Source organism: Uloborus diversus, chromosome 4, assembly GCF_026930045.1.
Source record: "Uloborus diversus isolate 005 chromosome 4, Udiv.v.3.1, whole genome shotgun sequence".
NCBI lineage: Eukaryota > Metazoa > Arthropoda > Arachnida > Araneae > Uloboridae > Uloborus > Uloborus diversus.
The window spans coordinates 328,131-353,300 of record NC_072734.1 but is presented as its reverse complement, the minus strand read 5'-3'; the positions used below and the strand labels follow the sequence as shown (position 1 = coordinate 353,300).

The 25,170-nt window shown below is 32.1% G+C and overlaps 1 protein-coding gene across 1 annotated transcript in view; it reads right to left on the bottom strand.

Annotated features, from left to right (window-relative positions):
* LOC129220426 (tetratricopeptide repeat protein 17-like) overlaps positions 1–25,170 on the bottom strand; it is a 52,309-nt gene that overhangs the window by 22,351 nt on the left and 4,788 nt on the right. The window contains exons 2-5 of the mRNA XM_054854847.1: positions 22,824–23,083; positions 18,048–18,162; positions 15,043–15,159; positions 6,601–6,710 (exon numbers count right to left, since the gene is read on the bottom strand). Of these exons, the coding sequence (XP_054710822.1) occupies positions 6,601–6,710; positions 15,043–15,159; positions 18,048–18,162; positions 22,824–23,083 (602 nt within the window). The remainder of the gene's footprint in view (positions 1–6,600; positions 6,711–15,042; positions 15,160–18,047; positions 18,163–22,823; positions 23,084–25,170) is intronic.

Below are 25,170 nucleotides of genomic sequence, written 5' to 3'. Positions count from 1 at the left end.
ATCGCAATAATATCTTACTTTCAGAACAGAAAAGTTTTAATCATAATATGCTAAGATTAAAATGATGGCATTGTGTTATAAACGAATTTTTTTACACAGAAAATATGGATTTTATACACAGAAATAAAACAATTTGAAGTTTAATTATTCTTTTATTAATAGAACTAGTAATTAACTGTTGAGGTATAATAGCAAAATGAATACTATTAATCTAAAGCATTTCTAAACAATTAATAAGCATATACTTGTCAAGATATTACATTTGATAAGAAAATTTTGCTTTAAAAAAAATATTTTATGATTTTAAAGAATTAAAAGTGCAAGATTTTGCCTTTTTTAAAAATAAATCATCAAACTTTTTTTCGAAGCAAGGAGCTTTCATTTTGGACTTGACTGTCAGCAAGCTTTCTAAATTTTCATTTGATAACTGAGAACGAAACTGAGTGTGGGTTTTGGTTACCATGCTAAAAATTCTCTCGCATTCTGCATTACTGTTTGGTAAAGTAAGCAGAGAGAGCATAAATTTACATAGCAGATCATATTTTTTTTCAGTATAATTACTCAGTTTCGCCCACTTCACATCCATTCTTTTTTCAGTTACAATATCCTCAGGCAAAGCTTCTACTTGGAGAGAGCAAAACTGAACTTGCAGTTCATCTAGTAATGCATCAGAACTTTGATATTTTAGAAGCTTTGTCAACACTGGAAATTTTTGGCAGAAGAACTGTACACTAGAAAATGAAGATGTCTCTAACTTATTCAAGTTCAATACTTGAGCATTAATTAATACTTCATCATTAAATGGGAACTTACGATACATATAATCACAGACAGTAGTGAAATAAATCCTAACTGACTTAAAAAACTCTTTTTTTTACTTGGTTTTAAGGATTCCACCACTTTTGAACATGTTTGTCCAATCACAAGATCTGAATCTAACCTCTGATTTTCCACACTATGATATTTTACATCTAACAATGAAGTACTGGTTTTAATTGCTGAAGGAACAATAAATCTGGATAAAACATTCCTAAAAGTTGTAATTAAAATTTCATGAAGAATATGTATTTGTGGAGATCCTGACTGCAACTTGACATTGGGTTCTTCAAAAAGTGGTATAGTATGAGTTAAAAATAAGCAATAGGCTTTACTTAAATCAGAAGTTAGAAACATAAAGATTCTTTCTTCTCTCGAAAGAATATTTTTGAACAGTTTATGATCACCAACATCAGGATCTAATTTCTGTCTTTTAACAGCGCTAGATTGAAAATTAGCTCTAGATGATGTTGACTCTACTACATGCATGTTAAAACGGCTGCTTGTTTCAGAGGCCTTTACTTTTGGAATTTTGTAATCTTTTAAAGTATTATTTGAATTAGGCTTGCTTTTCAGTTCTTCTTTGAAAAAAGATACCAACGGATCCCACTGCTCCAACAGGCGTTTTAGAGAACGCCCTAATGAAAGCCATCTAGTTGATACATGTTTTATTATTTTTCTTGTCTCTGTATCATGCAATGCCTGAAATTGTTTTAATTTTTGTTTTCTTTTGGAACTTTTATCTAAATAGTAATATATGTCAATAACATATTCCTCAACATTTACAGGGAGCATAGCTGCACCTTTTTCAGCTGCGAGATTTAAAAGATGGCAAGGGCAGCCAATAACACATAAATTGGAAATGCTTTTACTCATAATGCCAGCAGCACCAATTTTTTTTCCTATCATCACAGGGGCATTATCAGCCCCGAAAGCTAGGCAATTGTCCAGATCAATTTGGTTTTCATTCAATGCGCTTAATAAAAGATGAGATATGTTTACCCCAGTTCCATCTGATTCTAAAACAGGTGAACACAGCAAAGAAGACTCAATTTGCAATGAAGATTCATTATAATATGTGACACAAATTGGATATAATTTACAATCAGTTTTGTTACTACCATCAGTAGCAATTGAAAAAGGACTTTTCTTCAGTATTTCCACAATACTTTCTTTTTCAAACTTTGCCATCTCTTTAATGACTGCAGTAGTTTTGGTCCTTGCGCACCCATATTTTTTTGCGATATCGCTATCGGGGAACATCTTTCGGAACAACGCTCCAACGTGATCACTAGCATGAATTGCGACATTATGCTCCACAATAAACGTAGTAAAAAGAGCTTCCGCACGGATAACATTCAAGTCTTGATTAGACTTAAGGGCATCAAGTTTTTTATTATTTTTTAAGCTAGCCGAGTTCCGTGTATGTTTCTCTGTGCTTATATGTTTTTCTATGTCAGCTTTACCTCGATGCAAAATGGAGAAGTCACAGGCACAGGTGGAGCAAAACGCAAAGTGTTTGCCTTTTCTTGACGATTTGATTGACGGAAATTGTTCAGTGTAGCTTTTGCTGAATGCCGTCCGATATTTTTTTGACATCGTTTCGCACTTTACAATTTATATTACTCAACACGCAACACAACATACATGTACATTTACAATTTACATTACACAATTCGCACTCGCACCGGCCGACACAAACAACAAACAAGTTCTGACCACGTGAGCTAGCAGGAAAACCGTCAAAGTTAAAGTTATTTTAGTTCACCTGTTTCTTCCAATGAGACACGCTACGTGATCAATGACGTACTCCGTAGAAACAAGCGAGTCCCATGTCGTAGCCTACGAAAATTCTGTCCGTTAACCTCTGTGCTGCATTGCATTTTCGTAGGCTACACCTGCGTTTCGGCAGTTTGGCAAAACGCCAAAAAACTGTTTGAGAGCTTTGCGGGCGGTTTTTTTTTTCTCTTTTCAATCAAAATGAATATTTTTTTGAAGAAATGTATTAATTTTTGGTGCTGTTAAGTTTTTGAACAAAAATCCGGAGATATCAGCGCTAAATCCGGATGTGTCGAAAATAACGTAAAGTACGGAGACTCAGGCCTAAATCCGGAGGGTTGGCAAGTCTGGAATAGCAACACAACGCGGAGCAAGTGGTTCAGTGATTATAAAAAAATTTTTTAGAATCTAAACATTGCGTACTGTGGTTAAACGTAACACGAAATGTAATGACAAAATTTATGACAAGGCAAAAAAGTTATATGATGAAGGGATGGAAAAAAAAAAGCAGAAATAACACCCACACTACGGGCAAACGAAGTTGTGACTTTGACTCGTCGAGAATGCAAATAATTTTTAATGCAACGCAAACGTAATAACAATAATAGCAACATAGCGTAAACATCGTGGATGGGTGAGTGAAGTAAACAAAAATTTAATCTCACTCTAAAAAAGAATCTGTACATAAAATTAACAAAATACTGGTTGTATTAGTCACTTCAACTTATCTAGTATTAAAATAAATGCTCATCAATGCCAAGAAATTAGTTGAACAGTGCCTAATTCAACAAAAGTTAGATCACACGCAGCATTACGATGTAAAAACATGGAAGCGAACGAGATGCTTTGACAGCCGAGTGAACAGCACGTTTAGTTGTCAGCAGCACTTGGAGTTTGTTTGTCCACCAGGATGACGTCGTCTGCTACTGCCCTATTCTTACAACGCACCCATGCGCCGTCGGTTTCTGCGCATCACGCGCGAAGTATCCGGCGAATACGCAAAGCGAGTTGGTAGGTGACATACACACTAAAGCGAAAGAGAGCGCAAGCAATGTTATCGCTTTCTCGGCATGCTTAAACACGAAATAATGGTAGGTAACACATTTTCTCATGAAATTACTCCAAACGTTCTAAAGGGAATAATTTTTTAAACTTTAGAAAAATTATCTGAGCAAAATTTGACTTTTCCGTAACTTTTTATCGATGTTCGTAACACCGTAATTTCGACGGGAATCCGTAGTAGTTATGGGCAAATCGTAATACTTGGCACCTCTGGTATTAATACATCATTAATATAACAAAGTAATATAATATTCCATTTTTATTTGTATTTTACTATTCATAAAATTATGAATAATGTAAAAATTTAAATTCACATTAAAAGTGCCTAGTTAAATATTAGTCAGAAAATAAGAAAATGTCTTATTGACTGTGCACCGACTAATGCGTATGATTTATTTCTGAATCATACAACTGTAAAAGTGGCTAACAGAAGAAAAATTAGTAAAATAGCTAATTAACTCCATTAAAATTAATTAAAATATAAAATGAAGTATTAGATATAAATAATGAAAGAAACTTTCATTTTAAGTCTATATATTGTAATAATATTAGAAAATAAAGAGAGATTTGAGGATGCATTTACTATTTTGAAGGCTAGTTTGTGCTAATTGAAAATTTCGGATATAGATAAATATATCTCAAAATATCTGATACATATCAAAGTATCGGATATTTTCGAACCCTGCATGGCACAATCATGGTGCTTGACACTCTCTTCAACATTTTTATTACCTTTCTAGTTCTACTCTAAGAAAAATTTGCTTTATTTATAAAGACTATTTCATTACTCTTTTGAAGAAAGTCAACATGAGCATATTATATTAGAAAAGGATAATGAATACACTATTTGAAAAAATGAAAAACGCAATAGAGTACAGTTGCAAAATTGAAAGGACGAAAGTAGCGAGGGACGACTGTACACCTTATTGGGGTTAGGAACAAGCAATACAAGGATGGTTTATTTTCTCACATGTATCTGTACTAGTTTTTTTTTTTTTTTGTACTTATTTCAGAAAACAATGACTACCTCAAAATCAGTTGACAAAGCCAGGGGTCTGGCCAGAGGATATTTGGGTCCGTTAACGGACCCTTCACAAAAATCCGATCAACCAAAACGGACCTTTCACAAAAATCCGATCAACCAAAACGGACCTTTCACAAAATCCTGATCAAATAAAACGGACCTTTCACAAAATCCCGATCAACCAAAACGGACCCTTCACAAAATTCTGATAAACAAGAATGGATCTTTCACGAGTGGTTTATTGAAAGAGCAAATCTGAAAGCAAAATAAAGCATATTTCCGTGGATAAAACCGATAATCTTTGGAACCTTTTTTGAAGTCAAATTAGAAGGATCAACTTATACAATATCTGCTAATTTTGCAAAAAAAAAAAAAAAAAAAAAAAAAAAAAAAACGTCACTCTTGCGATTTTTCTGCAAGCGATAAATAACTGCTACTGCCAAATAAATACAATGCTTGTTGTTTCTTGGAAAGAAATTAACAGCTGAAAATAAGTTTAGTCTTAAATAATTTTGTTTGTTTGTTTTATCACAGCTAATTAGCAGCGGTGTTGTAAACTTTTCTGAAAATGCGTTGGTAAGCCTTTTCTCCGGGCTCATGATTTCATGAACAATAATAATAATAATAATAATAATAATATATCTGCGAAATGAACTTAGAACTGCAAAGGTATAGTAAGGGTTGGGGAAAAATATGATCGCTTCAGATAGGGTTACCAACTTCAAAATTTTCGCCATTTAGTGTCTGGCGTTAAACCTTTATAATGACTTGAGTAGAAAATATTCTCATTATTTTACCAGCTTGTCAATATTTGCGTTTTTATGTTGCTGTGCGATGTTTAACTGTTATTTTGGAAGAAAATTATATGGGTTTGATTTTTCGATGCTAACAGAGATGATTAACTTTAAATAAAACTGTTTTACTTGCCGTTTTTTTTCTTTAAATGTCTACATTTTGAAAAATACAATCTTTTAACATCCGATATAAGAATCATATTTTGTTCTTTTTTCAAGCTAACTTCGCTTTATTAAGATGCAAATAAATGAAAAATCTCTATTTTTGTTAGAACACGCATTTCAAGTTTTTAAAGCAAAATTCCATTTTCTTTATGAGTCAAAAATTAAAATGCTGAATCGATGATTTTATTTTATTTTTGCTTCAACTGTGTCCACAGATATTAATGATACGTTTATCATAGGTCTCTAAAATGCAATTTAAAAATAATTTTATCAAAAATATTTCTTTTACAAGCCGTTTCTATACCTTTTACGCCTTCACTTTGAGAATTGCGATCTCTTTGCATCCACTATGGGAATCCGATTTTTTTGAATTTTTGATGTTTAATACGCTTTGTTAAGAAGTAAACAAATAAAATCTCTCTTCATTTTTGTTAAAAATCTCGGAATTTATAAGTTTTAAATGAAATTCTGTGCTTTTTAAGAGTGTCTTGGGTCAAAAAGTTAAATGCTGAACCCCCTCCCCCCTCGTCTGAATTTTATTTTATTTAATTATTTATTTTGTTACAATTACTTTAAATGCTGTACAAAAATATTATTAGTATAATTTAAGAATGGTAGATAAATATTGCTACTTGAGGAAGCGATGCACCCCCCCCCCCCCCGCCAAATACTAGAAAAACACCCCAGAATGATATTCTCAACATAGAAGAGGAAAACACTCTACTTTAAATTTAAATCATGCAGTTTGGACCCGCTCTAAATTCTAAAATTTCGATTCAACAATTTTTTTTTTTTTTTGCGAAATTATTTGATTTTTCACAAAATTAATTCATTTTTCACAAAATTGTTTTATTTTTCACAAAAAACAGACCCTGTGCAATATCCTGGACAGACCCCTGAAAGCTCATTGCTCAAGTCTCAACAGATTTCATTTATTTCAAAAAAAAAATATCAACTAACCTTGGAGAATAATGAAGAGCTCTTCTAACACATTCAATAGCACTACTTGCATTACCTTTTATACGCCAATAGTATGCAGCCATATTAAATAATGACCAGGAAGTTTTATTCTGTAATGTAATAAAAACTAAGCTAAAACAACAAAAATAACAAAGAGAAAATATATGACAAAAGGATAGACTAATTAGACAGTTTATATATAATTTAAAACAAAGAATATTTTCTCATAAAGATAAAATACGTTGCACATCACCCACTTACATTGGAAACTTTTAAAAAATTACAAGGTTGTTAAATAAACTTTATACTGCTTTCTACGTTAACTAATTTATTCTTATATCCATTGTAATACCATTTATCACTTATCATTATTATTTTAATATTATTCATTACATATTTACTCAGTTAAACAACAATAAATGCCAATTTCTCCATGAGTTTAGTAACATGAAGTTCTGATCTTGATCTAATCCACAAAATTTCAATATAGAGGTTGTTGGCACAAAAATTCATGGCGCTCTTTCAATAACTTTACACAGCATAAACTCAAAAATGAAAACAAAAACTCTGTACCTCAGAGCCAGATTAATGGCAAGTCAAAAAATGGCGATTTTCAGGTTATTAGTGCATTGTATGTACAATCTTATTCCACATTGACCCATAACAACATAGTTCTACGTAAGAAATTCCTTTATAATTATTTACCATTTGAAAGAGTGCAAGTCCTATCCTTTGTATATACCAGACAAACGTTTTTACACTCTCCTTAATAGTGATAATGTAACTTATGTTAGTCTGACTTTGAGGTACAGAATTGTTCTAGAGATTTCAAAGAAAATTATTTATATGTTTGAGATTAAAAGTTATATGTACATCATGTGTGCGACATATTAAAAAACGAATATTGTTTCTAGCAATATATTAAAACTACTATAGAATACCCAAAACCTGTTTTGCCTAAATAAATAGAAATGAAACATCTTGTGTCCCTCCTTGTCATAGGGTCAAGTACAGACACTTTAAGGTAAGTTCGCAATTTTATGTTCCATGAATTACTTAAAATCAGCACTTTTTATGGTATACATTTTTACATGTGTTTTATGCAAGTGAATTAGTGTATAAAAACAACCTAAATAGTTATGCAATTTCATATACTTAATTTAGATACATGGCAGTGTGTCAGCCTAGTTCAGAAATCAGACGACACATCTGCCAGTGTTGTGTGTATCTTACACGAACCATTTCAAGCTACTTTTGACTCCCTCATTTCTCAAAAACTATTAAATCTACGTGCTTGAAATTTTGTATGTCTAATAGCGCTGCCTAGCAGACCTATAATCCTGAAAAGAGTCATTTTTTACACTGACTCACTCACTCACTCATCAAAATGTTTACGAACTTCCAAGCGTCTTACATACTTGAAATTAGGCATAAAGATTTATTTTCATGCATACGTAAAGGGAAAAATCTAAAAAGTCAAAAAACTACATTAAAATAGCAAAAAAACCATGCTATTTTTATGAGCATTATGGCGAAATCACTTCACCGCGCAATTGCAAAATATTTCGACAAATAAATCAAAACAAATGGGCTCGTCAAACGTTGCCAAAACAAGGTTGTTGAAGTTTTAAATTAACAATTTAATTTCTAACCAAAATGGGGTTTGAAACAATACTCTAAGTTCCGTTAAAATGAAAAATAATCCATCAAATAATTAAAATTGCAAATCTAGAGCTAAGCCTTTAAAATAAAAAATAACCAGCTTTAAAATTCTATAAAAACTTTAGATCTCAATTAAATGCAAAATTTTACAGGAGGAGCAAAAATTGGCAGCAATAATTTCAACAATTGAGAAATATTTTCGCAAATTCTGCATATTTTACAATTTGGGTCATTCCATGTCAAATCAACACACCCATCTGACCTCACCATCTCAGATTTGAATGAAATTTGGCACATAGGTAGCATCCATGTAGACTAAGAAAAATGCCAAATTTCATTAAATTATATCAACCCATTTTGGAACTATGACAACCCAAAGTTACCAAAAATTGACCAAAAAAGCATTACCTTGCTCCCTTGAAATATAAATTACGCCTCTCCTAATTGAACTAGAGAAATGAAATTAGTGTCATTTTGTTGCAATTGTTATGCAGTTTCTTGTGATATACAACAATGCATATGTTGTAATTGAAAAATATTTTGAAAATTTCAAATTTAAATTTTAAATTTTAATTTAAAAAAAAACGCATCTTCAAAAATTCTGAAAAAAATCCAGAAGATACAATAGTTTATTGTTAATTGTTACAAAAATTTCAAAATGGGAGGACAATGGGTTGATGGTTAAAAAAATTTAAAACTAAAGTGGTTTTATCAAAATTCTGATATAAATGACTATTAAATTTTGAGTAGTCTTTAAAAAAAATAATGAAGATACACTGTAAAATCCTTCAGTAGATTCTTAAAAAGCAAAATTTTATTCAAGAGCTAGCAACCAGAATTTTAATGGACAACATTTCAAAATCAACTTGGCTGATGCAACAGCTCCAAAACATTACATTTTACCATTTTAGCATAGTCTTGAAAAGATGATGCAAGACCTAAGAGATATTTCTGTTTGGCTAGATGCCAAATTTGAGAGTATTTTTTTTCATTGGAACAATTCTGAGCAATGTTGCATCAGCTAAGTTGATTTTGAAATATTGTCCATTATAATTCTGGTTACTATCTCCTGATTAAAATCTTGATTTTTAAGAATCTACTAAAGGATTTTACAGTGCATCTTCATTATATTGTTTTTCTTAAGAATACTCAAAATTTAATTATTGTATATATTTAATGTCAGAGAAATACTTAGTTTTTTTAAGGTGTGTATATCTTGTTTGTTTACCAAGACTTTAGTTTTAAAGGAGTAAAATTTAAAATCATGGCAAGCAGTGGCCACTTTGTAACTGCACAGTGTTTCAATTCCCTGAAGAAAAATAGTCATAGCATAAGGGATAAAAGAAGATTAAGAAATATTACTCCTTGGATGTGCAATTTGTATCCGGAAGTTTCCAAAAATGCCAAAATTTGTGATAATTGCAGGAAAGAAATAGCCCATTTGAAAAAAGAAAATACATCATCTTCCAGTCATTCTGAACTTCAAGAAGCAAGGTATGATTCTGAGAAGGAAGACCCAACTTTTGAAGCAGATTTCTCTATAGAGACATTAAATGCATCACTACAAGAACTAGGTGAGTCCCCTATTAATAAGAAAAAAATTAAAACAAAAACTTATGCTACCAAGAAAGTGAAACAGTTACACTCAGCTGTGAAAAAAAAAGTTATTTGTAGAAGATTCTTTGTCAGAAAGTGATGAGAGGATTTAAACAAATCTCTTTTACAAAACCTTAAAGAAAACTTTAAAATTTTGACAAGTCGAACTAAGAAATTAATGATTTTGACTTGCCTCCCTCAAACGTGGGGGATAAGAAAAATTATGCGTGAATTTAATGCTCCTGGTTATATGGTTCGTCAATCAAAAAGGCTACTTAAGGAAAAGGGAATTTGGAAAGCCCGAATGCAAAACCAGGAAAAAAATTGTCAAAAGAAGTCACTGAAACTGTAAAATTGTTCTATGAAAATGACGATGTTACTAGAGCTATGCCAGGAGTGAAAGACTGTGTTACGATTTCTGATGCAAGGGGAAACAAAACGAAAGTATCTAAAAGACTCATTTTATGTAACTTGAAAGAGGCATATGCATTATTCAAAGAACAATTTTCAAATATAGACATAAGCTTTTCCAAGTTTGCTGAGCTTCGACCAAAACACTGCATTTTGGCAGGACCAAATGGTACGCATGAAGTGTGTGTGTGTACAGTACATCAAAATGTGATGTTAATGATTGAAAATGCCAAATTGGGAGCCATTAGTGATGGCGAATTAAAAACCTATAAACACTGTATAGCAAAAATATTATGCAATCCACCATCAATAAATTGCATAATGAATGACTGCACATTTTGTCCAGGAGATGCGGCAATTAGGAGAATGCTAAGAAAGTCATTTGAGGAAAACATGATTGAAAAAATTACATTTCGTCAATGGTTGTATGTTGACCGTTGTAATTTAGAGACATTGCAGAAAACATCATCCGAATTCATTGACCTTCTCTGTGATAAGCTTTCAGCTCTAGTAAAACATGATTTCATAGCTAAACAGCAGACAGCATTCATGAACCAAATAAAAGAAAACTTAAGTGAATCTGAGTATGCTGTCACGTTAGATTTTTCAGAAAATTACAATATGGTAGTTCAGGATGAAGCTCAAAGTTACCAATGGGCTAGTAATTATGCCACAGTTCATCCTTTTGCAGTATACTACAAAAATGGAAATGAAATGAAGCATCTGAATTATGTTATTATTTCAGATTGCCTTGAACATAATACAATAGCTGTGTATACTTTTCAAAAAAAATTTATCAATTTTTTAACAAAAAAAATTTGGAAATACTCCAAAAAAGATCTTTTACTTTGCCGATGGGTCAGCTGCCCAGTACGAAAATAAAAAGAATTTTTCTAACTTGTGCCATCATAAACAAGATTTTAAAATTGAAGCAGAATGGCACTTTTTCGCCACTGCTCACGGTAAAGGGCCTTGTGATGGCATTGGTGGTACAGTGAAAAGACTGGCTGCCAAAGCCAGCTTACAACGACCATATGAGAATCAAATCTTGACTCCTCTCAAACTGTATGAATGGGCAGATAAAAGTATTTGTGGAATAAATTTTACGTTTAGTACACAAGAAGACTACATTTTATCAGAAACATTCCTAAAAGAACGTTTTAAAGAAGCAGTAACAATAAAAGGCACACAGCAACTTCATGCATTCATTCCTGTTGCATCAAGTCAAACTAAATTGTCAGTGAAAATATTTTCATATGATACAACCTCTTCTGAAGTATATGTCTCAAGATCCCAAGATAAACTGAAATTATCAGATTGTAACGGTTACATTACAATAGCTTACGACAACAAATGGTGGTTAGGCTATGTAATACAGAAAAATGAAGAAGATGACGAGGTTAAAGTTACATGCCTTCATCCACATGGGCCATCCCCATCATTTCAGTTATCCAAGTAAACCAGATGTACTGTGGGTACATGTGACTGATGTCCTATGTGTAGTAAGTCCTGTGACTCCTACTGGAAGAATGTATGTTCTTCCTGAACATGATATTTCACAAAGCAATGAAGCCCTATCCAATAACACATAATGAACTTCCTTAGACTCAAGCGAGAGTTATTTCTTAATTCTTTTCCCGTCTTCATAAAAGAAAAAACTTTTATTTTAAATTATTTCAATAATGATTTTAACTATGCAAAGTATATGACATTCTGTATCACATGGAATAAATTTCAACTTTCTTCATCTCACTGTCCGAAAGTTGTGTTTTCTATAGCAAAGTACTTTTACTATAGTTGAAATTTTGATAAAACCACTTTAGTTTTAAATTTTTTTAACCATCAGCCCATTGCCCTCCCATTTTGAAACTTTTTGTAACATTTAACAATAAGCTATTGTACCTTTTGGAATTTTTTCAGAATTTTTAAAGATGCGTTTTTTTTTAAATTGAAATTTAAAATTTAAATTTGAAATTTTCAAAAATTTTTTCACATACAACATATGCATTGTTGTATATCACAAGAAAGAGCATAACAATTGCTACAAAATGACACTTATTTCATATCTCTAGTGCAATTGGGAGAGGAGTAATTTATATTTCAAGAAGGCAAGGTGATGCTTTTTTGGTCGATTTTTGATAACTTTAGATTGCCATATTTTCTAAATGCATTGATATAATTTAATGAAATTTGGTATTTTTCTTAGTCTACATAGATGCTACCTATATGACAAATTTTCTTAAAATCTAAGATGGTGAGGTCAAATTTTTGCAAAAAGTGTGTTGATTTGACACGGAATGATCCATTTACGTTATGATAATCCCCCCGAACAATAAAGAAACTTCAGACAGATTTTGAGATGAGTCTTAGCAATTTTCCTAATTGCCGACAAAATTGATGAAGCCAAAGACCAAGAGCTAATGTACGTTGGCCTTGCTGGTAAATGGGAAAATAGATGATTATTGCCCAAAATTGGCAATCGCGCCAAGTCCCCAGTTATCAAAATATTTTCATAACTTCTAATAAAAAGAAACCGCAAACCAGTGCACCGTAACAGCAGGGGAAAAAAAGAAATATGTTTTTAATATACACTTTTGCATTTATAACTGTCTAAATTAGAATATAACCTTTGATTTAGCTTTTCAAAAAGTAATGATATCCCAACAAAACATAAATGTGAAAAAGAAGCCAAGTTCGGTTGAAATGAGATGCGGGTAAGGCGGTGTCACCGACAAAAAAAGTTCAGATCTAAACAGTTACCAAGTTCCATAGCAGTTCCTCATAGAAGTTGGATTTTCCCATGTTCTTCACTTCATTTAGAAAACAATTTTTTACTAGCTTTGATATTAGATTTAAAACTTTGCAAGTTTGAAAAAAAAAAAAAAAAAAACATAGCGATGACTAAAACTTGCTGCAAGTTTAAAATCCATAATCAAAGCAAGTAAAAAATTGTTTTCTAAATGAAGTAAAGAACATGGGAAAATCCAACTTCTATGAGGAACTGCTATGGAACTTGGAAACTGTTTAGATCTGAACTTTTTTGTCGGTGACACCGCCTTACCCGCACCTCATTCCAATCGAACTTGGCTTTTTTTTCACATTTATGTTTTGTTGGGATACAGTTAATACTTATATAGTTAATTAGTATCTTACGAATATTCAATTATAAATATTTTCTATTAATTTTGAAGCATTGAGACATAACCATATTAAAAAAGAAATAAAATTTAGAAAAGGAACAATAAACATTATACGTGAAATACACCGCCAGCTCAGTCATTTCCAGCCGAGGACTGCAGTTTCCTGCTTATTAGCACTCATCAGCTCGGCATAGGAAAGTGACTGAGCTGGAGATGGAAAACCTCTTAAAGAAGCCAAGAGTGCGAAACAAACTGGTGGCTAATATAGAATTAGCAGACCAGACGAGTGACCGAAGCAATGGCTCGGTTCAACTCGAAGATTGAACGCGAGGCAAGGTATATTCAGTAAATTATCGCCCATTTCCCAGGGCTAAAGCAGAAATACGTGAAATACACCACCAGCTCAGTCATTTCCAGAGTGCTAATAAGCACGAAACTGCAGTCCTCGGCTGGAAATGACTGACCTGGCGGAGTATTTCCCGTATTTCTGCTTTAGCCTAGGCTAATGGGCTGTAATTTACTAAATAAATATTATATTTAAAGAGAGTTGAATTCCTGGTATCATTAGACTTTCTTTTCTTTAATGAATGTGATAAAAATTACATTACATGTTCAAAATCCAACTTTTTAAAAGATAGCTCAACGAGATTTCATGTAGCCGAAGGAAATTGCTTATAATTAATACTGTTGAGTGTAAAAGCTAATTAAGATTTTTGTAGGGCTTAAGTAAAACAATTAGTCACTTTTGTCAATGACATTAATTATTAATTAGTAAGAAATGGTCATCAACAAAATTTACTAAAAGTCTTGTCATCTATTATTTAATAAAAACAATAATTAGTTACTCTTAAAACTAATTATTTGCTCATTAAAAAAATATTGCTCTTTGATTTATTGTTTATTAAATATTTAATTGTTATTTGAACCAGTATTTGATTATGAAATGCTGTGATGTTGCATGCTTGATATGAAAGCTGCTGCTATGAAAACCTGGAATTCCAACACCCACCGGTGATTCACCAGAAATATTTGGTCATTCACTGATACCTTAGTATGTGAATGTTGACATTCACTGGTGTATGCGACATTTACCAGATCTTGAACTTTTACAGTAACACAGCTAGATAACCAAGACAATATAGTAAACAATTTATTTGTTGATAAACTATGAGTTATTCATTATTTATTCACATTAAAATCAGTAAAACATTTAAACTGATAATTAATTTCAACAATCAAGTTTTTTAATTCACACCCAGTTTGACCCCATGTTTAAGCACCTGAATTTTGAATAATCTTATATCACATTTAGTTATTTCAATTTAAAATTTGCTTAAAAAACATAACACTAAATTTGGGATTGAATAGATAGATCCTGCTTTTAGTCTTTTGTCAGAAAATACTGTTCTAGAAAATATTCCCAGAACAGATTACACATTTTTAGATCTAACGTTGGTGAGAACTTTTAGCCCCAAAGAATCAAAGCCACTTATTAAAACAAATATCTAAAAATGATTTTTTCCAAAATTTCTGAGTTTAAATGACAAGAACTCTACACCAAATAGAATTGAAGCCATTTGTTTGAAACTTGATGATAATAAACTTTAAAAAAAGAACTTTCCCCAACTCTTACCTTCTGCAGATCTTCATAAACTAAGTGACCATACACACCAATATTGCTGATAGTTGTGACAGCCTGGTGAAGACCTTCTTCTGCAGATATAGTTAAATTTTTTCTATTCCGAACACCCTGAAAAATGTTTCGGAATCATCATTATGAACTAGATACATTGAAGCAGAAACATAAAATGATCAATATTATAACTATAAGTTTTAAAGAAAATATTTAAAGTAGACTGCAGAGGCATACATACAATACTTGATGCTCATGGGAGGGGTCAGGGCTTGAAAACATATTCATATCATAGGTACTGTATAAACTCTGAAGAAGTATTATAAAGTAATTAAGGAAGGGAAATAGAATGAACTTCTGTAAAAAAAAAACAACTTCTCACAAAGTTGAACTAATTTCAGTAAGGGAAGACAGACAAACTAATTTTAAACAAAATATAAGAAATATTTTTTCAATTCTAAAGACTCTTTCTATTAGCTTGGTTTGCATTGATAAGAAAAAAAAAATAATAAGTATATAATTTCTAGATTGCAACATGCAAAAATTGAAGTTGATCTTAATACTTTTATGTTTATGTTAATTCTAAAGTAGCCAATGAAATTAAAATTAAAAATTTGAGAGAAGAAATATAGGTGGTATGGTAAAAGCTATTCATACTGGGCAGCATACTGCCTATTTCTTCTCTCAAATTTCAATTTTATTAGCAGTTTTAGAATGAACACAAACATAAAGATATTAAGATCAACTTCAACTTCTGAGTGTTGCAACCAAGAAATCATACACTTATTTTATTTCACTTTTCAGTGTGAACCAAGCTTATAGAAAGTCTACAGAATTGGACAATTATTTTTATTTTTTATACTTTATTTTAGAATTTTTACATTTTTAAATTTACTTGAGGTATGACTTTTTGAAATTTCAAACACATTAACTTCTTACTTATCCTTTTCTTTAAAAAAAATGTATTGAACTTTGGTTTTAGTATAACTGTATTGCATAATAGGAAAGAATAGCTTATATTTACTATCAATCTTTTTTCAATATTGTTGATTTGTATGCTTGAACTTAAAGGTGCTTTAGAACAAGTAAAGTGAAAGAAAAAAAAGCTTTTAAAAATGCCCAAGGAAAAGGGGGCACATGTGATTTTTTTTTTTTTTTAATTTCTAAATTTTTCAAAAGATTCTCTCGATTTCTCAGAGCAAAGGTTAAGCTTAAAAATATATTTCTTTACTGAATGGATTTTTTTAAAAAAATGTCTTCAATTGTTTAATGTGCCCCTATAGGGGGTATATTAACAAGTCTGGGGTACATATGAACATGATTAAAAAATGAAGGATAAGTATTATATTTTAATGAAAAACTCTTTAACCTCATGTTTTCCTAGAATTTCTGACAGGTGTCATCACCGAAATACCACATGGACCCATAAAGAGTCAGACTTTTCTCAAAGGGATTTTACCCCCCTTGCTAATCCGCAGAGCGTGTGGAGTTCCTTCTGCTTCGTTAGTGACGCATGTCATTGAGCGACAGTGCACCTGGGCATTAACGCTAAGACAAAAGAATATTTTTGGAATGCAGTTTCCAGCCTAGTTGCAACTTACCTTGTGCTATTTCACCTAGATTTCAAAAAGGGGAAATACTAAGCCTGTTTGACAGCATAAGGACGTTTTGATTTTCTTCTAAATTAGAATGTGGATCAAGGAAACAAATATTTTGGTGCAATGTTTTAATGATCTAATTATCTGTATACTTATGTTTTGAGAGCAACTATTACTTTAATTTTGTCTATTAGGTCTTGTTTTTACAATATAACTGTGGCGTTTTTTCTTTAATATGTTTAATTAGACTTAAAATATGGCTTGAATTATTTTTTAAAAAAATAACTTCTCTGAGAAACCTTTAACAGTTGACAAAAGCCAATCTGCAAGAGTTATGTTTAAAAAACCAAATAAAAGTTTTTTTTTTTTGCACTCGGAAACCTTCCTAGTGTTTGACTTTCAGTGATTTTTCTCCTCATAATCTCCTTGAAAATTCCAGAGATTTCTTTATATAAACATCACACTTGTCCTGATATTGGTTCTCTTATAACTTTATTCCTTATACTTTGCTAGTATCTGCAAAATGATCAGAAAAACTCTAAATGGTTGTGTGAGTAACCATTCACATTATATCTAAAGCATCAGCAATTATCAAGAATGCTTTGATGCGCATTTTAGTTTCCAGGCCTTCAAAACCTTATTTATGGCATACATTTTTAAACTTCATTTTTAAAAATTATACAGTTACTACAATGTGGGCAAAATGAGCTTACATGGAAATATTAATACTATTAATCAATATTCTGCCAATACAGTAAGTACGCCAATAAATTCAATTTTGGCCCCAAAACAACACTAGAAAAGTATTTAGAAAAATATAATAAAAAGAAAAATGCATAGGAGTTATTGATTCAAAATAAACCTTAATTTAAACGTTATGATGAAAATTCACGCGTGAATGCAAGACAGTTATACTTTGTGTTTAAAATTATTAGGAAAGAAGAAAAGCTTTGTAAAATAAACCGTTCTAACCAAGATTAATGAAACAAATCGATACAATAACTTATTTCGATTACATGGCTTTGTAAATACGTAATTTTAAGCCTCCCTTCGTGGGATAGGCAGAAACTACCAAATCCTTCAATGAATCAAGCAATCAATACATAATTTTGCAAAAAGCAACACATTAAAAATAAGGCAATATCATAGAGTAAAGAAATTATATAAAGAGGCCTCACTATACTAAGAATTAAAGCCCAAAGTTGCACAAATCTCTTTCAAGATTGGTGAAAACTATTCTCATGAAGCGATCATGTTACGATAACTCCGCCGATCATTGCACTGCTGTATCCCTTAATTCCGGTTTCAATTTCATCTCCTTTTTACCATAGACGGGGCCTCTCTATGTAAGTTTCTTTACTCTATGGGCAATATCAAAGATATTTATCATTAAAACTAAATACATACAACAAGATGTTCGAAAGCATGCATGCTGAAATCCAAATTTACAATTTCACTACAATTTGGTTCCTTCATTTCAGCATCAGGTGCAATTTTCTTAGCTCTTTCCACAAACTCTTCACTAAAACAGAAGAATAGAGGAGAAAAAGAATTTAAAAATATAACTACAACTGTCTAAAAATTTTTATCACACAATGAATTAAATCAACCAAATATTCTTGAATTATATTGGAAAATATTGTCATTAGGAATCATGACATTTTACGACACTTAAGAAAATTTTTTTTAAAGAAATGTATGCTTTTAAATCATTGCATAAATTAATAAATGCTGAACAATAGTTTGCAAGACGTTAATTAAAAATCTATGTTGCAGGGTTCTGAAAGTATGAACCTGCTTCTGAAGAAAGTTTGCGATAAGAGACGAATCAGGTTCATTGACATATGGAGCTCTTGCAAGCAAGACTGGGTAGCTAGGGATGGCCTGCATTTAGAACTAGAAGAGTCAAGTGGGCTAGTGACCTGTTATTTCTGGGTGCTGAGTAAAAAACTAACTCTAAACAGGGGGGCATTTACTTGGCTCAGGCACCATTATGTACTGTTTTTTATGCGAAAGGTCTTAATAGAATAGGTAATGCATCTAGTAGTAGTTGCTTCATATATATAGTGAATTGAGGAATTGTAAAGGGTAAACAAGATCAATTTGGGGTGCACTAAATGTTTTGTATTGCAACGCTCAAGGTATCAGAAACAAAATGGAGGAATTAAAAAGCATAATTTTTGATGAAAAACCTACATATTAGAATAGCTGAGCTCTTGGTTACAGTGATACAGATGTACAGCTTTGTCCTAAGACTAAAAATCTTGCACAACTACTATCAGGGTTCGAAAATCATATTGCCCTACATGCCTGGGGCATGTAAAAATTATGATTAGAAATCTTTTACCCTTACATGCCCGGCTGGGCAAGTAGTTTTATAATCAAATATTTCTTCCTAAAACTTTATTATTTCACATTTTATTCAAAACTAGAGGACCCGACAGACGTTGTTCTGTTCAAACTTTGTAAATTGAAAAGTTAAAAAATTTCCATAAACCATCAAGTGTTTGAACCATTTTTTTGAAAAAATAAATAAATAAAAAGAAAATGATTTAAGCTGCTTGGTGTCAGAATGTGTATATTTATTACAACTTGATTTATCTAATGCCCACTGAGCAGTTGTTTTATTAACTATTATTTCCCCCGTACTTGATGGTTTGTTCCTTCAGCCATACTCAAACAATAAAAAGCGTCCTCAAATATTAAGTGTAAAAAAACTAACTCCCCATCTAGAAAAAACGGGAAATCCCGCTGCAACATCCCCCACATGAAAAAGAATGAAACAGTCGAAAGGATATCGTTTAAAAAAACTGTAAAGGTAAAAACAGTTCTTTGAATAAGAGTGAAAATCACTCATCCCTCCCCCCTCCTCCCGTTGTAAAATAAACACATTCTTCAACTAAAATGACTAAACACCCATTAAAAACGAAAGGCAATTCTTTGCAATTTGAAATATTTCGCCAAATAAACAAAAAATACAATACATTACATTAACAGTAGCTTTAAAATGTGAACAAATGATCATGCAACTCTATTGTTTATAGCCAAAGTCGCCAAGCCACCACGTTACTCTAATCCAGCCGATCAGTGAGCGAAGCTAACTCCGACCGTTTAGCGGTCCGATCTTTTGAACGAAAACTTTTAACACCTCGTATATTGCCTAATTTGTTATTTCCACCAAAGATAAAGATCTTCCGGTGATATTTCGACGATTGGGAATCTGGCGATCTTTTTTCATTAGCGTCAATTTTTGGCTCCAGCGCCTGCACAAGAGGTATTTTTTCTTGCAAAGCTAAACAAAGAGAACGGAAACATCTATTTACCTAGGGCTACTATAAATCAGCAGGGTTGCCAAAATAAAGTTATTAATTCCAAAAATGAGACATCCGCACCAGATTCCCAATTATCGAAATATCCCCGATCTTCCACTGCACTGATCTTTTGTGTACAGAACTACTCAGTTGTAATTTATCTGGACAAAAATAAAATTGGGTGATTCCTGGAATCGCCCACTTATCCACCAAATGGCGATAGTGCGCCAAATCTAGTGATTGGTTGAAATCGCGCCAACTCTTCACGCGTCAGCGTGAAGAGTTGGAGATTTTTGGAAATTGCGCCAAGCAGGGGGTGATTCCAGACTTGCAAAATTTGTTTCGTCTTTAAATTCCATCATCTTTTCCTTTAATAATGTACTGATTAGTTTGATAATCCTTTAAGTATTCTTGACATCGGTGTCAAAATCCAGATGGATTTGAGCCGAGAAACAAAAGTTGCAAGGTACGGTACTTTCTGATTATTTGGTTAGGAAAACCTGAAGCACCGATCCGGTCGCATGGTTCATCTATGACAACAGAACATACGTTTTGCATGAACCTTCCAGTACTTTACTTTAAAATATATCAGGGGGCTTAAAATCGTTGCTTTCAAGAAATGAAGGCTTCACTCTCTCCCTCTACGTTTTATCTATTCTCAATTGACATATCACAGTAGGAAATTTCATTACAAAAAGCAGAGCTGGCTTTCTTACTGTCCTTTGGCAACGGGTTAAATATTTATTTCAATTCTCGCTCAACAATAGGTTAAAATAAATAATAATCATTTGGGAGATATAACCATCCAATGCTTAAATTAATTAACTAACAAAAACGTTTCCGATTCGATCCATTGCACTTCGAAACCATGCTTGCCACAACTGAATTACACAGAAAAAATTTGATCACAATCGGTCCAGCCGTTTAAAAGCCTTATGGTAACAAACGTCCGCACAGAAGATTTTTATATATTAAGATTAACGTATCCTTACAGGAGCTCAAAATTTATTTCAAGCGGTACCGCTAAAATCATATTTGGACAAGCATAACATCCTTAGGAACTGTCGGCAAAGTCAGCGAGCAATCTACCTTAAGTCAAGCGTAAAGAGAATGTTTTTGTTACCCCAAAAGGGATTGTTTTAAGTGAAGTAGAAGAAGAAGTTCCGTCCAGAACTAAATAAGCCTACTTTTCCGTATACCAATATCTACTTTCTAGTATCTGATCAATATTCTCAACAAGAAGTTCCGTCTAGAACTAAACGAGCCTACTTTCCCGTATACCCATACCTACCTGATCAATGTTCTCAAAAATAGCTAAAATCGCAAATTGTTTCAAACATGTTTTTTAAATATTTTAAGCTGATTTCTAGGAATAAAATATTCCTCACTCATCTAAAAAATTAGATGTGTAAAATAAAATTTAAAAAAAAATAAGTAAAAAAAATAGCAGCACATTTTAAACAAAGCAGCTAATGCACTTTTTTCCATTAAACAAAATTTTTTAACAGCTTTCAAAACGAAAGAATAATAATAAAAATTAATAAGCTCACTAAAATAAATACATCATATCAAAAAAAAAAATCGTTTCTTTTCCCCTGCTGCCAAAAATAATTTTTTAAATGAATTAATGCACTTACCGAAATAAATAAAAACAATAAAATGTCAACTTAAAGAAATAATTTTCACTGTCAAAAAAAGAAAATAAAAAAATCGTCTGTGCATATTTTTATGAAGAAACATAAATGACTTCGAGTTTATCCGCCGAAAACTGAATACCTAAATTAAAACTTTAGAGTGAAAATAAAAACAAGTCGTATTAACAATAATTATTTCACAGTTAAAACCACAGATGCGGAGTCAGAGTCAATCATTTGTCCTCCGCGTATAAACTTTTACCAAAGCTACGAAGTCGGTGTCGAAGAGTCGGACTCAGGTGCCCCTAAATTCTCGGAGTCAGAATCTGGTGTTTGTCGTCCAGAGCTATTTCCAACAAAATTTGTTTGAAGTAAATCTGCCTTCAAGTACGGGATCTACATTGACTTTCAGTTTCTCCGTAGGCGCTAATGTTAAGGGATTTGAACTGTTCAAAATTGAACGGAAAATTGTTCAAATCTAAAAGTTATTTTATATACAAGTTTTTCATCAAAAGCTTTTTCCTACAAAGTTTGTTTGAAGTAAATTCACCTCACAGTTAGGAATTGTCTTGAATTTCCCCGTAGGCACTAATGTTAAGTTTTTTTGAACTGTTCATAATTGAACAAAAAATAGTTCAAAACAAAAAATGAAATATAGGAATGAGGTCTAATCGCCGAGATCTTTCAAACAAAAAAAAAATGTTCGAATTGGACTATTCACTCAAAAGTTATTAGGGGGGACAGACAGACAGACCGACAGATATTTTTTCCCATCTCAATACCCTACTTTCCAATTTTTCATTTTGCGATATTGATTAAATTATTTTATTTATTTTCGACTTTTTTTTGTTTTCAGTGATACTTTTAAGATGCATTAAGCCTTCTTTCATGCTTTCTTCTTTCTCTGACTTTTTCTGGGAAAGTAGGCTAAAAAGAGATCTTGCTGTTTCCAGTTTGTGTTGAAGCAATCTTTGTCTATTGCACAAGCATCAGCAAGGGGATATCTGTTACTATAAAGCTGAACATAAATGAACATAAACCTTTTAAATTATTTTTTTGTCTGATAAATGCTATACTACAAATTCAAATGTTTTTATTAATATACAACAAAAAAATACTGGGCATGTAAAAATTTTTATTCCGGCAAGCATTCTTTAGAGAAACATGCCCGGCTGGGTGTGTAAAATGTTTCTAGCCCTGACAACTACTAATTCATTCATAGCAAAAACTGAACTTACTCATAAATTTTTACTTCATACGGAATAACAGTACTGATGTAAAGATCAAAATCTGTGATGGGTTTCTCTGCCGCAATGCAATCTTCATCCATCGAGTAGATTTTCCCTTCTAAATTGGTCTCTTTGTCTTCACGGCGATCAATTTCTTCTTTCTGCAACATCAGCTGCTGCTTCAATTCCTCAATAAGAACAGCACGCTTTTCTTGCTGCATCAAAGCAACCAAATCGTAAGGACGCTTCAGCGAAAATACTGAATCCATCTGAAGAGAAGTATGTATCATAAAGCAAAATGTAAATTCTACATTTTATATGTAATATATGGACTAAACAATCAAACATATAAAATTATTATTTTTTATTCGAGATCTTAAGTAAGTTGATTTTCATTAAAAAAAATCAAAGATTTTGGGAATTTTTGCTGTATAGGCATGTCACTTCACTTAGCAACTTCTTTACTTTCAACCAGATTCATATTTAAGGAGTGGGTTTTTAGTTCTAAGGTTAAAATCTACCCCGAAAAATTTCAAAACTATTCCAAAGAAAGTGCCTTTTATCAAAAATGTTTGCCCAAAAAATTTATTAGGTACTATACTATTTTATAATTTATTTGTGTGTATTTTTCAATTTCACTTGAAGAATAAAAATATTATATTTGAAGAATTGTACAAATTCAGTGCTTATCTTCCATATTGATATTTATTGTAGTTATCACGAACATCTTTTCTGATAAAACAATGCAGCATTTTCCTTCAACTTTTGAATACAGAATACTTGATGCAAACAACATAAAATTCTTTAAATTTGAAAGTGTCACATCATATACACAAAATATGAAAAAAAAAATGAAATAAGTAGTACTACTTCAAATGTAGGGTATTGTGAGACACATGTGTAAAAAAAAGATGTGTACACACATCTTTTTTTTTTTTACTTTCTTCTACATCTGATTTATGAAGAAAAAAGTATTGGTTTTGTGCAAATTTTCAAATTTCGAAAGATTTAAGCGTTTTGAGGTGAGGGGAGTTCATTTGCATCTTTTTTGGAAAATGTCTCTCCAGGGTTGTTTGGTTTAAACCACGGTTTCAACCAGGGTTGAAACCAAGTGCTTTTTTTTTAAACCATGTGATTTTTTTAAAAATACTTGATCCTTTTCCCCAAATGTTTTCATAAATTTTACATATTAATTGCAAAGATAAAAATTTAATTGATGCAAAGTAACATAAATTTAGAAACTTGTATTTTTTAAGGTAATGCAAGTTTGCTAAATAATTATTTTATTTATTTTTTTCCCCTAGAAGGTACATAAATATACAAGGCAGACCAACCAAGTTTTTCTAAAATTACATGGAGAAAAAATCCAAGACAGTCATCGGATTCACCTCCCCTCAGTGGCCCAGCCACAGGAGGGGTTTTGGGGTTAAAACCCCTCCCAGAACACAAGTACATTAATTTCCTCCGTCCAGGGGTGCCCATCCCCCCTAAGCTCAATGGCGCAAATTCCCCCCCAAAAATTTTCTCGCTTTCGAATTGGGTTAAATGTAAGTTTTTAGAATGTTTAATTTCCAGTCAAATTCATGGGGGAGGGGGGGGGGGGGGGCTAGCGCTGACAAATAACATTTGAACTGAAGTATTGTTGGATTGTTGACCTGCCTTGCCTTCCCAAATTACAACGTGCACCTTGAGTAAACAAGTTTTGGGTACCGCTGAATTTTGCTACACCTTATTTTTTTTCCAAACGTATCAATAATTACAGGAAGAGCGGATTCAACTTTTTGGCTTGTGATGGAGTCATTACTGGATGTATACAATATGAATCTATAAAATATGAATCTTATTTTATCGTCACTTAGATTCGGGGGTTTCTCCTCCGGAAAATTTTCGAAATTGTAGTTTTAAAAACATAGTTTTAGACGATCTCTGGTGATGTTTGGGGGATAAAAAGTTTGGTGTGCCCTTCCCGGTAATTTTTCAATATTGAAACTTTAAAAGCGCAATTGTAGATAGTTTAACGTTGTGTGAAAGAGGGCTTTTCCTTTGTTTTCAAAATTGTAGTTCTGAAAACGCAGTTTTAGACTATCTGTGGTAATGTTAGGGGAAGAAGAGATCCTAGGGCTTGCCCCAGGAAAATTTTCAAAATTAAAGTCTTAAAAACTCTATCTATGGTTGGGAGAAACGCAGTTTTCTGAAATTGAAGCTCTAAAATCACAATTGTAGTCGACCTTTATGACGTTGAGAAAACGAGTTTTCGGAAGCTCTCACGGAATTTTCTCGAAACTGTAGCCCTGAAAACCAAATTTAATACGATTTTTTAATAATGTTGACGAGAGTAGGGGGAGGGAGAGGGGCG